This window comes from Gymnoscopelus microlampas, assembly GCF_963454915.1.
Source record: "Gymnoscopelus microlampas genome assembly, chromosome: 17".
Lineage (NCBI taxonomy): Eukaryota > Metazoa > Chordata > Actinopteri > Myctophiformes > Myctophidae > Gymnoscopelus > Gymnoscopelus microlampas.
In genome coordinates, this window is record NC_139954.1 from 20,891,638 (window position 1) to 20,905,131 (window position 13,494).

General features: G+C 38.9%; 2 protein-coding genes across 4 annotated transcripts; both read right to left on the bottom strand.

Moving 5' to 3' along the window:
• Positions 1–505: 505 nt before the first annotated feature.
• Positions 506–5,171, bottom strand: LOC311064544 (growth hormone-regulated TBC protein 1-A-like). Its single transcript, XM_084084404.1, has 8 exons — positions 4,977–5,171; positions 4,036–4,181; positions 3,509–3,667; positions 2,606–2,730; positions 2,333–2,429; positions 2,026–2,198; positions 1,493–1,678; positions 506–1,390 (listed from the first exon to the last, which is right to left on the bottom strand). Exons 1-8 carry the CDS (start codon positions 5,027–5,029, stop codon positions 1,286–1,288), a joined length of 1,044 nt encoding a protein of 347 aa, XP_083940530.1. The 5' UTR covers positions 5,030–5,171; the 3' UTR covers positions 506–1,285.
• A 1,107-nt stretch (positions 5,172–6,278) lies between these two features.
• Positions 6,279–11,063, bottom strand: dcun1d2a (DCN1, defective in cullin neddylation 1, domain containing 2a). Of its 3 annotated transcripts, none has more exons than XM_084084945.1 (7): positions 11,038–11,063; positions 9,518–9,734; positions 9,194–9,362; positions 8,694–8,824; positions 8,459–8,541; positions 8,216–8,312; positions 6,279–8,062 (listed from the first exon to the last, which is right to left on the bottom strand). In XM_084084945.1, the coding sequence occupies exons 1-7, from the start codon at positions 11,038–11,040 to the stop codon at positions 7,983–7,985; spliced, it is 780 nt and encodes a 259-aa protein (XP_083941071.1). In that variant the 5' UTR covers positions 11,041–11,063; the 3' UTR covers positions 6,279–7,982. The 3 variants fall into 3 exon arrangements, with proteins under 3 accessions (XP_083941071.1, XP_083941072.1, XP_083941070.1); XM_084084946.1 differs by having other exon boundaries at positions 9,518–9,756; positions 11,038–11,059; XM_084084944.1 differs by lacking the exon at positions 11,038–11,063 and having other exon boundaries at positions 9,518–10,228.
• Between the last annotated feature and the right edge of the window lie 2,431 nt (positions 11,064–13,494).

The following is a 13,494-nucleotide window of genomic DNA, read 5'->3' on the forward strand; positions in this document are numbered from 1 at the left end:
CGAGAATAGGTTTTATATGTAGATCTTTCTCCATTTAGTTATGGCAATTCCTAATTTCCCCCCGCACACGTTAGTCGCTGTTACTTCTAACCCCTACAGTTTATCTGGGATGGTGTAGACGAGCACGTGTCTCCTCCGATACTCATGAAGCTACCAGACGCTCCCTTTCACCAGGGTCCATATACGCATACAGAGAAACACGTTATCCAAACTAGTTGTCGTCCCTGCTGATCAGGTGCCCTGGCCAACCTGTAGGAGTTGCTATAGTACAGCGATAGATAGCCCACTTCCCTTCTGTGACCATGGCCATTTATGTTCATTGGAACTTCCGGCCAAGCCGGATGCACTGTGGAGGATTCAAACCCATAGTCTCTGTGGTGGTGGGCAGAAACTTCATCCCTGCACCACCTGGAATCCCCAAATGTGTATCTTTTTCATCACATTTAGATAGAGGCCCTTAAAACATGCTGAAATAGTTGTTGTAGGACATGAAACGGTAAACGTGAACAGTGAATTTATTGGGGCAACGTCAGTGACACAAAGTAAACTAAACAAAAGATTCTGAAAGGAATTTGATCCTAGCACAGCAGCGACCAATATTGTTTAATAACATCACCACAGCATTGTTGGGGCAACTAAGAATCAAGCGAGTATTTGCATGCAGTTGGGGTCTAATGCCATCTGTAATCACCTTTCCAACATATTTGAAAATCATTCAACATAACCTCACACAAAATAAATAATTCAGATGGACACTTGAAGCAAAACTCAAGTATTGTATTCTTTCCAGTTAAAGAGTCACTGATCACTTCTTTAAGTATATCCCTGAGGTCTAAGACACTTGTAACAATTAAAATGATTAGTGTATGCTTTAATGGAACGAGTCTAGGAAAAGGGCATAGTCGACAACAGTTTTTTTTTTAAATAATTTTATAATTCACCCTTTAAGTAAAGCTAAGTCAGGTGAAAACGGTTTAAACAGAAGTACTAGTCCATAATCCCATGGAGACAGGATTTTCTTTTAGGGTGTAACAGTTTATGCACATAATTACCAATTGACAGATCGAGATCGAGACAGGCTTTTAAAGGGAAAAAAGCCTCAAAATCCAAAACCTAGAGATTCTGCTGCACTGGTCAGCATGAAAACACCATGTCCAATACCTGTACATAAATGTTGTGAAGGTTACCAGGTCTTCCTTTTAGTTATAGGAGAGTTCACCGTCCTTGGGTGTCAAATATTACTTTTGCAGTGAGGCCGGAAAACAACCCCATCAGATCCAGGATATCATGTTTTTCTAGTGTTCTCCTCCGCCATCACACGTTGTCTACATGTCTCTCTCAACTTAGTGATCGTTGCCATCGACAGACTTCCTGGTTTGTCAAAGATTTTCTGCAAATATGAAAATTAAGATAAAGTCACAATGACACGCACCAAGACTGCTACACTCCAGAGCAGACCGTGTGTATCCATCCTTGTCCTGTGTTATCTCACCTGCATAAAGGTGTGGCAGTCCATTGTGAATGCTCCGCGGGTGATCTGTTTGAAGCACTCACACACATCAGGCAGAGAGCGAGCCCTCAGGATCTCAGGTTGGTGGTGACGGATCAGAGTGAGAGCGACACGGAACAGGACCTTAGAACCCTCATAGAAAAGGCAATCCCAGATCCGCAGGACTGTCTGGTAGAGAACAGGGATGGCTGATGTTTATTATGTGTATTATGAAATCTGGAATGAACGTTGCAGATTGCTTTGCTTTATTGCCATGTCGGGTAGAAAGACATTTAAAAGGCTTCAATCTGTTCAATTGTCTTTTTACCAATAAGTTGTATAATTGCTTCTATATTTGTTGAACACAATCAATACATTTAAAATTATGTCATTTTTTTCAATGCCATTAGAATTGTTTTGGGCAAATATTCTATCAACCGCTTGTGTCAAGCTCTCTAGGGCGATCCTGGGGAGAATAAAATCATTATAAATATCTCACCATGTGCATTACATCACCAAGAAATCCTTCCACTTACCTCTATAGGGAGTACATCTATGTAAAGACAGATGAACCAGCGTGCGACCACCAGGGTCCATATGCCAGGATACTGGTCCATGAGCTGACCTACTGCTGGAGATTTGACCTTTACCAGCTCACCAAGAACCTCCTGGTCAACCCTCAGACCCAGCATGGCAGGGCTGTAGTAGTCTATAACATATCACAACATTAACTTACGTATGCGTTAGTAACTGAAATACAAGTGTGTGTGTGTGTGTGTGTGTGTATATATATAAACATCACTGGCTGCCAAATAGCTGCAAGGGATGCCACATTATAACTACCTGGGAGTATTCTGCCTAACAATGCATCCATCAGCCAGAATGACTTCTCTTCATCCTTGGTAATGATCATAAGGTAACCTGCAATGAAGTTCATGCCCTAGAATAAAAAGGGGATATTACTCATCTGTATGTGCTTATTGTGCTGAAGGTTAACAGTGCATCGGACAGTGTATTAGACACGACCACTGAGTGTCGGATGGACAAGCATTTTTAATGTTATATACAGGTAGTCCATTTATAGTGGACGTTGTGAGACTGCTATATGTTCCTTACCTGACAGTATCCCACTGTCTTATTGTGGTGTCCATAGGCCAGCAGCACATTATACAGGGCTGTCTGTAGGCCTGGCTCAGTGCTGTTCCGGAACAGGACATTGTCAGGAAAGGTCCTATGCATGTCTACAGACAAACAGAGGAGATGTTTGAACCGATCATTACTCATGTTTTATGTATGGCCTGGTCTATAGCCTTCACTGCTCAGTCTTGTTATCAATTTGCTGTGTATATAAGGACAAAAATATCTAAATCACGCCAACTGTCTGATATAAAATCACTAACAATCGTTTTGATCAGACTATATAAGAATTTCATTAAGATAAGAGACCACAAATTAAAGTTTGAGGACAGCTAGTGTACTAGAGGCATACATATAATTACAATTTAGGCATTCGGCAAACACTATTATCCAGAGTGACTTACAGTACAAAGTGCAACATGAATCCTTGTCAACCATCAACAGGGTAAGTGTCAAGTAAATAGAGTGCCAAGAAAACAAGATGGTGCTACAAAGTAACTAGAATACTAGCACTAGCATGTGTCTAAATAACAAACTTGGCACCTGTGGGTAAGCAAATGGTATACATCTATCCAAAATAAAAACATACATACAAGTAAAGAACATACATCTAAGTCTAGCTTACATCCAATAATAGATTCAAGATGGTTTATTTGTGAAACACTCGCTCATTCAAGTACTGTATGTGCAGTGAAATGTGTGACATGCAAACTATGCAAATAGTATAATTAATTAATAAATCAATAATTAAGTAATAAATGAATAAGTGAAAAGTGTATGAAGTGTGTAAAGTCATTATTATTAGGTTATTATTAGGGTTCTGATACTTGTTGCCTATTATGATAGGTGTGGATTGAGAACACTATAGTGCAAAGAGCTGACCCGTATGAATGGTCTCCTTCAGTTTGGCATCGTGCTCCATGCCGAGCAGAGAGTGGTAGTAACCTGGGTTCTCATCAAGTCGTTCCTGGGCGCCGCTGGCTGCCATCCAGATTCTAGTACGATGCTCACCGGGCACACCTTTACGCACATACCTTTTAACTACCACAAGAGCAATTATAAGCAATAACACATTACGGCAGACGATCAGAGTGCATATAAGAACTTTACCTGTGCTTGTGTGTGTGTGTGTGTGTGTGTGTGTGTGTGTGTGTGTGTGTGTGTGTGTGTGTGTGTGTGTGTGTGTGTGTGTGTGTGTGTGCGTGCGTGTGCGTGTGTGTGTGCGCGTGTGTGCGTGCGTGCGTGCGTGCGTGCGTGCGTGCGTGTGTGAGTGTTCCCAACATTTTGGACTTTAAACCAGTTGATTATGGATAGCATGAAATTAAGTTTTACAGCAGTTTCATAAGGTTAGGGTTACATTCAGTATGTATCTGTTAGGATTAGATGGGTTATTAGAGAGGTTGGTCAACCTGTCAGATTCTTCTCCACATGTGTTTTCCCTTGAAGGAGTTTGGACCATCTCTCGGATCTTCTGTTGACAACAGCTACATACTCATTCATCATCTCCTTGTAGGATTCAAAATCTTGAGTTCTCTCAAACCCATATGGGTCAATCCTGCAGAGGCAAATTTAATTTGCATTTTATTTAGGCATTGAATGATTTTCTTATGCACAACGTATGCATGTAGAAATAGCTAAACATTCTCCATTCTTGAACAGCTTCTTGATTCTAGAACATTAAAAGTAACCAGTAGTAAAATGTACAAGTGTCAGTTGCCCAGTCCCCAGACAATTCATAAATTGACAAGTAATGTTATGTGTCCTTTTAAAGTAATTTCTGTACCATACACAATTGAGAGCTGAGGACTGCTGTTGTTACAAGAAGTACAATGTAACTCCCATCTTTTTCCTTGATGATTGACACTACAAACAGCCTCACCTGGGTAGAGTTTCTGTTGCTGGGAGATCAGATTTCACAGCTGAATCACACAGTATTACATTACCTTCCCAAAGAGGAACCGGCATAAATTACAACATTCAAGTCTCATACAAACGTATTTCTGTGTAGTGGTACAGGTATTTTACACAGTCAATTTTAAAAATGTATTGATTTCAAATCTGTTGATTGGTGATTTAGGGCTGGCTATACGATCCCATTATTCCACCTGCCCTGTGCAATTATAGGACCTTGCACACTACACTAATCCCCACAAAAATAAATTAAACACAAATAAATAAATAAACAACCTTCCAAGAAAACAGATCAACAATATCCTACAACGAATATAGTTGTGTAGCAATCATAATAGTCTTGTGGAAGAAAAAAAGACAGCAAGCATGCCTGTGATGTGGAAAGTAGATCATTGTAAAACCAATGAAAGCAGAAAGATCTCAAGATGGTAAACATTACCTGTCATTGCTGCATAGGGGTTGACCAGGATGTGTGTTAATGTCCTCATCCATTGCACACTAATTGCAAGTGAGTAAATTGTAATGCACTAGAAACAGCGTGCACTGAGGTACTCCACAGTCCCTTGAAAAAATACTATCAAAAATAAATAATAAAAGGAAACGTATAGCGGTCTAAATTTCAACCAACTCCTCATCTTACCATTCTCATTTGGAGGCGGGGCTTGTTTGAGAAACGCCCAGGTACTGTACTGGTCTGCAGGTGTGCAGTCAATTTGCATGCACAAAACCTAAGGGAAGGGATTGTGAGAACTATTATTTGCACTGAAGCACAGTGGTGGAAAAAGTACTCACATTTTTTTTAAAGTTTTCAAATGTATAAAAATCCTTGAAAATAGTAAATCTACAAGCTCACAATGCGTTGCATCACAGTACTTGGGTAACTTGGGTAAATGTACTTAATACTTTACACCACTGCTGAAGCAAATTCCTATTAATCTAGTTGACATGGCAATAACGTATGGGGGGGGGGGGGGGGGGGGGATTGCGTTAATAGCTGTCATTGAGCAGCCTAACATACAAGGACATAGGACTTGCTGATAGAATTTTCTGATCCCATTGTTAACTCAAAACATAGAGCTATATTGTCGCCAGTGTTGGTGATCAAAACATTTACAGCATATAAATATGGGACACCTGCTCATGACCTTTGTGCTAGCTGCAAGCAACTTAGATGCTATAATGCTATCTAGATGCCAGATAGCATTATAGCATCTAAGTTGCTTGCAGCTATACCTTTGTGCCATGTCATCCACCCTCATGCAGCATGTCTATCTTATTTGTCTGCAGTGTCTATCATTCTCTGCAATGTTGTAATAGAACAAGATTCGCAATGAAAATGAATAAAATAAACAAACAACTGAATTTCCCTCATGGGATCAAATCAAAATGTCAATCAATCAATATAGATATATTGAGATATTGATTGAAGATAAAAAGATAAAAATAAGATAACAATAGACTTGGCCTACATCTATGTTCAATAGCATGTAAACTATGTGGACATTACAATGAAAGCGAAAACAAAAATTCAAATCTTGTTGATTTTAAATCCCCGTGGTGCAGACAATTGAAGGAAAAAGATCAATTACACTGTATGGTTTTATGGTAAAGTATTCGAGAAGTACATTTTGAGCGTGATATAAAATGTATAGCCCTGGGTAAATGTACGTGTACAGTTCAAAACAAAGCATTAACAAATGCTAATTATGTGTAATTTACACTCATCTGTTCAACATGGAAATATTGTGGTATATTTTTTAATATAGTCGTCTGTCATTAAAAAAAAAAGACTAATTATTTGTTATTTAAACAAATACATGCTTTATTCAAGTCTCTTAATATTCATAGGCTACTTACACAATGGGTCAATGTTTTAATGTATTTATACTACCTGTGGTAATACTTAACAAATGTGGTTTGTAGCATATAGGGATTAACCAAAAATGTGACAATTCAAAACACCTCTGGGGTAGATTGTGCCAACCTCTTATTGTCCTTCGGTACCCTGGTTCCTGAAATAACAGCTATACCATGCCAATCCCAAAGGACTGTTGTGTTTACACAAAATTTCTCACAGAGATGGGAGACCATGACCCAATAGTTGAGTTGTTAGGGCACGTACCACATGGGCTTTAATGCCTGAAAGCAAGTCCCCAATTTGATTCCTGGCCTGCCAGACGATTTGCTGCATGTCACTCCCCTACTCTCCCTCTCCACTGTACTTATCAAAGGCTCAGAATCCCCCACCCCACCCCAATAACAAAACAATTCTCACAGAGATGTTGTAATTGTTCAGAGTGAACGAAAAATTGGATTTTCCTTAACACAAATTATATAAGACAATGCAATCTCCAGTTAATGAGGCGGTCATTACATGTATTGGTTTAACCCACCCACTCCAACTCATCTGGTTTTCAATGTAGTTCTATTGAATCACATTGACAACAGCCTACATTGAAATAATGTCTGTTGTACATATAGTGATAGGTGACGAACACACTATAGCGATAACTGAGATGGCTGGACAGAAAATAACAAAGATCAAAATCCTCTGCTAATCATGGTCAGTTCTAGGGTAGACATTGAACTGTGTAACATGTAGAAGATGGGCTCCAACTTTACTTATATGTCTAATTTATTTGTTAAATTGATGATCAGACGTGAACAAAAATATGGTTAACATGCTTTCAATAAGAGTAGCTCAACAAAGTCGGGACTTCATAGAACCACCTGACGCACCTACACCTACAGTATAGTATATCAATCAAATGATACTGAGGCATCCTGTAAGAGATCTGAGCATTCACTATACACAAAAAAAGAACAATTTTCAATATTTATAAATGTAACATGTTTATATTATTCTTCATATAGCTCTTTGTAAACCATCTTAATAGATACAGTATGTACAGTAACAACTGCAACAGTTCTGTTGGTGCTGGTGTAGTGAGCACTCTGTCCCAAAGTCAGTGTAAAGCCACAGGAACAGATCCTTCAGAGCTTTGCAGAACACACCAATTCTAACAAGAATAAACCTTTGAACAAACATGATCCTCCTCTCCAGTAATTCCACATACACAAAGCCAGTCCTGTCCGCCCTCCGTTCCGTATATGCCCACTGCAAAGGCTGTAGCTGTGTCTGGCAGATAGCTCTTCTCCTGGAAGCAGGGACAAGGGTACGTAGATTCCGAATAGGAGTGACAGAGGTAAATCTGGCAATGTCCATGTGTGATGCCTCAATCTTGCGAGGACAGAAATACAACCAGTTCTCAGTGGTTTAGCTTCCTGATAGGTGGTTTCCTGGATAGTTCAAGTGCTTCTGTTATTGTTTTGTTTTTTTACTCTGAAGTCTACAATTTTCTCATTTTGTAAAGGTCTTAAAAAAAACTACAAAGTCACTTTTTAGAGGAAACACAGTTCTGGTTCTCCAGAGGTAGCGTTTAATTTAGAGACTTTTTCGCTTTGATCCTGTAACAATTGGTCGGGCATATTCCACAAAATCATCTATGAGGACTGGCCATGCACCTGTGAGAAAGGAAAAAACATCAGATTGTCATAAATTGATTAAAAAATGAAAGTGAAATAGCAAAATATCATTACTTCTCGTATGTCCTCAAAATCAAATAGGCTGAAGTTAAACCTGAAAAATTCTAAGCCATTCTGTCATTCCCAGCTCACCTTCTTCATCATAGTTTGACATGTCATCTGCAATAATGTTACCGAAGTCCAACAACAGGTTCCATGTGTCTTTAGGAATTGACCGTTTATGGTGTTCCTATCAAAGCAGTTAAATGTACAGTATAAGTGTTTACACAATATATTTTTAAACAAGGATCTATATTTAAAATGATTTCTGTCTGTAATTTTGAGTATTATATTGTTGAGTATACTGTCATTCTAAAGTTTGCATCCACAGCTTACCAATAGAAATCTATTCCAAAGATCCAGGAACTTAAAACGTCCTGTCAGAATCAGGTTCCAGTATGCTACAGCCATCTCTAAATCTAAAGACAAAGAGAAAGGGATATGACTTTAGATCAGCAGTTTGCATTGCATTACTAGATCATTACTACCCTAATAGTCGCCATGACTGTATCACTGTGGTGCCCACATTCTTTTTAAATTAAAGAATGGATTTTGATCCCATCCTGCTTACCTAGGCCCTTCTGTCCTGGATTTTTAGCAAAGTTAAAGGTGAACTGGTAGAAATCCTTGAACTTGCCACCATCTTTGAGCTCCTGTTCTAATCTTGGTAAAAGAGCCTTCAATTTCTCCGGGCTGTCACACCTGGGGAGGAGAGAATCAATTTAAGGCATATATATAAGTAAGCAAACAAGACTACATGTAAGTAAACACTCAAAGAAGTTGTGAAAGTAGCTCACAAACTTTGAGCCATTGAGATACAAACTACATGCAAGATGTCTCTTGACACACTGGCTGAATAATTAAAACAACATAGCTCCTACACCGAGATGTGCGTGAGGACATGAAATACTTAAGGCGTGGTTGAGTGAGTCTATTCATAGAAATTCTCCCCTGCCATGGGGGCACAGCAAAAAAACAACAACACCTTGGTAAGTTACAGTCCTTGTAGTGTTGTGTTTATGTCTCTCTACAGGGCATGCCAGAAGGTGGAGAAGTTACAGTATCACTCACCCAAGATCTGTCATGCCATCCAGAAACTCTTTCTTGCTGAACTCGCACTGGGTGGCGGCACGGAATTTCCACGCCACAACTAACACAGAGATGTTGGCTGGATGCAGTGAGAGATCATCACAAAACTGTTGGATCCCATCGATACCAATTTTGTTCTCATCCTGAGGATCTATCCAAACAAGATACGACACATTTACACAATGCAGATACCACCATAAAAAGAACATAATTGTAATGACAAGATAGAGACATTGTATTTAATCTAATCTCCAGTTAATGCCACAGGCCTTCTGGCACACAACTCAAGCATGCTAATACACTTGCCTTTGTAGCGATTGAAAAGTTGGTCCAACTTCTTCCGGTCTACAGATGATTTCATGGATTCCTTACAGTACAGATCTGGGTTCTGAAAGTAGTTGTCCGTGGCCACCTCTAGTTTCCAGTCATTCTGTGTTAGGCAGTACACAGCTGTCTTCTCCCCTGCCTGTGTGAAGGACATGAACTGCCGAACTTTGTCCCTCTGCGACGACTTCAGCTTATGCTGCACAAATACAGGGCATGGACTGTCAGGCACCAGTGCACACAGGCCAGGGAGTACAGAAATCAGCAAACATACACAGACTGAGACACAAAAAAGAACGCACAGAGAGAAACACAGATCTAAAGGCATTCAGGCAACACAAACGAGGCCAGGAAAGACAGAGAGACACAGTGAAACACTAGGACACATATTTAGAAAAGGTTAGACAACCGTGTCGGTGAACAGACAACACAAATAGAGCAAATAAGCTATAGTAACGGTGTCCTGTCCAAAAGCGAGGCAGACATTGAGCTATTCTGAGGTTGAACACTGAGTGTACTCGAAGCACGTGCTGCACCCCAGAAGGCCCCTCAAATAAGTAGTGGCTGTAACATGAGTAGGGAGATGCCATCAACAAGACCTTGAGGTGCAACAAGTCTGGAGTGTAACACAAGCACCCTGTCAATGTAAAGAAGTCATTTCATCACTGACACTGACCATGCAATCTTCTCTCACTCTCACTAGCTGAATTTGAATAAGATTGTAGATTTCACAACAGCAGGACAGCAGTGTGTCTAAAATAACCTTATCAGCATGTCATTTAAGTAATGAACACTAAAGATCATGGCAACTTTGATATTTTATTTAATCGACATCTTACTGTATTAAGCCAAAGTCTGAGTTAAACATAAAACCCAAAACGGGACATGGTGTGGTCATGGATTTCATTACTTTGGCATGATCTAAATCAGTGGTTCTCAAAGTGGATTCCAGGGACTCTCTGGGTTCCTTTAAGCGGGGGTCTAAATTGTCCCTTTACAGGTCTGTAACTCTGACAGCACACAAATGGAGCCAAACGGGTCCATTTGGTTCCATTTCTATACTGAGACCTTGAAATGTTAAAGTTTGAGAACTACTGATCTATCTAAACATCACCAGCTAAGTGTGTAGGATAACATTAGCTAGGCTAGCTACTAACAGTCACGTTGGGCATAGCACAGCACAGCAGCATGGCAAACAGATTGTCATCGGTGTTATACAGTTGGGATTGCCTTCCACTAAGTTACCGTGCGTCACTGGACACACTTTCAACTGCTGTGCTCTTACCAGGATACCAAAAAAGGTAGATACGGCTAGCTAGCTAGTCTCAAAATATAAGCAACTGACCTTCATCTTTCTGATAGCAAAACATTTAAAGAAATTATAAACTACCAATACAAGGTAAACGAAAGCGTATATGAGATTCTACATATAAAACAGCCATATTTAGGTTGAGCCTTAGCACCGTCAGAAACTTGTCTTTTTGTTTATTTTGGTCGCCTACCATTTTCACAGCCGCTGTTTCACCAATTTGTCCTGACGCTCGAGCAAAGTGCGCTTGCGCGGAAGTAGTTAGGCAGCTCATTGATTATAGCTATTCTCTCATCAATGTGCAGTTTATCTGGTTACTCCATAGAGGTATAATAGGGTTACTCCAGTATGTTGCGAGTATGTATTTCTGTTAGATAAATAAGCAAATAAATAAACACATCGATTTTTATGGTGGAGAATGTGTACATTAAAGAAAATATATTGTCCCAAAATGCATAATGCATCATTCTTCAGACAACTAACTTGCCTCGGAGAATATGTGGTTTGATTGGGGTCAGGCACTGCCTTGGAAGTACTCTCTGTTATGAAAAATTGTTCAATGTTGAGCCACCCAATATTGTGGAATATGTTGACCCATCTGAGGTCATTGGTGTATCTCTTGGCAAACATAAACATTGGAGGCATGAAGGGAGGGAGAGCTAAGATGGGAGTTTTATCTCCCACTTAACTAGTATAAACGACAGGCAGCACCCTGGCTGATACAGTATCTCTGGATGTCAGCCTTCCTTTTTGTGTGCTGGGCTAAGTGGGCTGGGTTTTAAATATGTAGGCTTGCCTGACTTAATAGTGTAAATTTAATTTCAAATAATTCATAATCAAGGATCTTTTCTTTTTACATTGTTTCAACCTGTTTCTCTTTCTTATTCACATGGATGACATTATTATTAAAGGCCTGTCCTATGATTAAAAAAAATACACAAGATGCATCAGATTTGATAGTCACTTCTTCATTGTGGGGCAACACAATAGTAGGCTACAAACAAACACAATGCACAATACATTACAATATTGTTCCTAACAAAATGTTGTGTTTCAAAATTGTGTTTTGTTGAGGGCAGAGTGTGCCATTGGAACTCTGCTCTCAACACTGATAAAAACGGAACTATTTTAAAAATCCAAATTGTTGTTGCAGACTGGTGCAATTGTTTTATACTTTGTATACAGTATTCATTTGCAATAGATGTAAATCCATTCATTTATTCACTGTTGATAGACATATATATATATATATATATATATATATATATATATATATATATATATATATATATATGTCTATCAACATATATATTTACTGATAGACTGTACATACTTATTCATTCATTCTTGCAGATGCTCATTGTATTATTTTTATTTATCTTAGTTTGGTTCTTTTTTGAATGATTGATTGATGTTTTATCGACAAAAATGCATACAGTATACATGACCATATTTGTACATCTGTCAAAAGTATAGAACAAAAAAAAGCGCAAGAGCTTATTTTCATTGTGGTCCTAGACTTTTATACTCTTACGTCTTACCAGTGCCTCTCCTGTGCTTCGTTCTTACTGCTGTTGCTGGTCTATGGTATTTACCTCTGGGGATCAATACCTTATCTTTTATCTCATACGATAGGCCAGTTATTCTGTTAAATAGCTGAATGGTTTAGTCTTGTTAATTTGTTGTTTCTGCTTGTGTCTTTTTGTGGTCCACTTATCTATTTTATTTTATTATTATTTATGTCTCTTTTGCTTTTGTTTGGCTTTAATATTCAAAAGTCACTCAGGCCAGGTCAAACAATGGGCATATATTGCCAATTTGTTGTATTCAAGTGTAGGCCTATATGTTATTTTCAAGATTTAACTGATTTTATTTGTTGTACTTATTGAGACATACAGTAAAATAAAACAAATAATAAATACATTCATTCATTCAGTGCACAAAACAACTAAAATAACAATAAACAACATGGGTATATGGTACTTGCTACAACTCAACTACACAATGGTTATACATTTATATACGTGGTTCATAACCAATATCAGACAAACCAAACAAAACAAAACAAAACAAATGATAAACCTAGGGGTTGCAGGAGGAGGGCCAGTGGTGCCATGTCGGCTTATTATAAGCGACTTTGGGCTTGTTTTTTTGTAAAGTTGCTTGAAAAATTGGGGCTGGTTTCTAACGTGTACTTGTTTATTTAGGCTTGCTTCTTTTTGATTGTTTTTTTAAACCAGTGGTTCTCAAATATTTCCATAAATGTTTTGTGCCAGGGAGTTTCTGTTTGTGTTGTTAGAATGTTTACAAAATATTCCAAATATTCCACATTTTATTTCAAGAGTTTAAAAAAAATAGCAGATCTACAAGCTGACAACGCGTCGCATCGTTGTGAGCTTGTACATCTACTATTTTCAAATAGTAAGCCGATGCATATAGGTTTAAAGTGCTCATGTGGCCTAAGTTGCTTCTTTTGGGCTTGTTTTCCTAGACCTGGTTGCTTATTTCCCTCACAAAATATGGCAACACTGGAGGAGGGCCACAGCAGACATGTCTGACCAATGGAAGACCTTGGTGAAGAGACTCACAAACTCTCAACGGCGCCAACCAACCAGAAACAGACACAGGCGTGGCTTTCTCGTGATGACGT

What these genes read in the sequence shown, in the direction of transcription:
- LOC311064544 (XM_084084404.1), bottom strand. Translation starts at nt 5,029, where the DNA reads ATGGATGAGGACATTAACACACATCCTGGTCAACCCCTATGCAGCAAT. An exon ending in TGTGGAGAAGAATCTGACAG is followed by an intron (nt 3,668 to 4,035) that starts GTTGACCAACCT and finishes CTCTTGTGGTAG; the next exon opens with TTAAAAGGTATGTGCGTAAA. An exon ending in ACTGCCACACCTTTATGCAG is followed by an intron (nt 1,391 to 1,492) that starts GTGAGATAACAC and finishes TCATATTTGCAG; the next exon opens with AAAATCTTTGACAAACCAGG.
- dcun1d2a (XM_084084944.1), bottom strand. Translation starts at nt 9,863, where the DNA reads ATGCCTTTAGATCTGTGTTTCTCTCTGTGCGTTCTTTTTTGTGTCTCA. An exon ending in ACTTTTCAATCGCTACAAAG is followed by an intron (nt 9,363 to 9,517) that starts GCAAGTGTATTA and finishes TTGTTTGGATAG; the next exon opens with ATCCTCAGGATGAGAACAAA. An exon ending in GATGGCATGACAGATCTTGG is followed by an intron (nt 8,825 to 9,193) that starts GTGAGTGATACT and finishes TCTCCTCCCCAG; the next exon opens with GTGTGACAGCCCGGAGAAAT.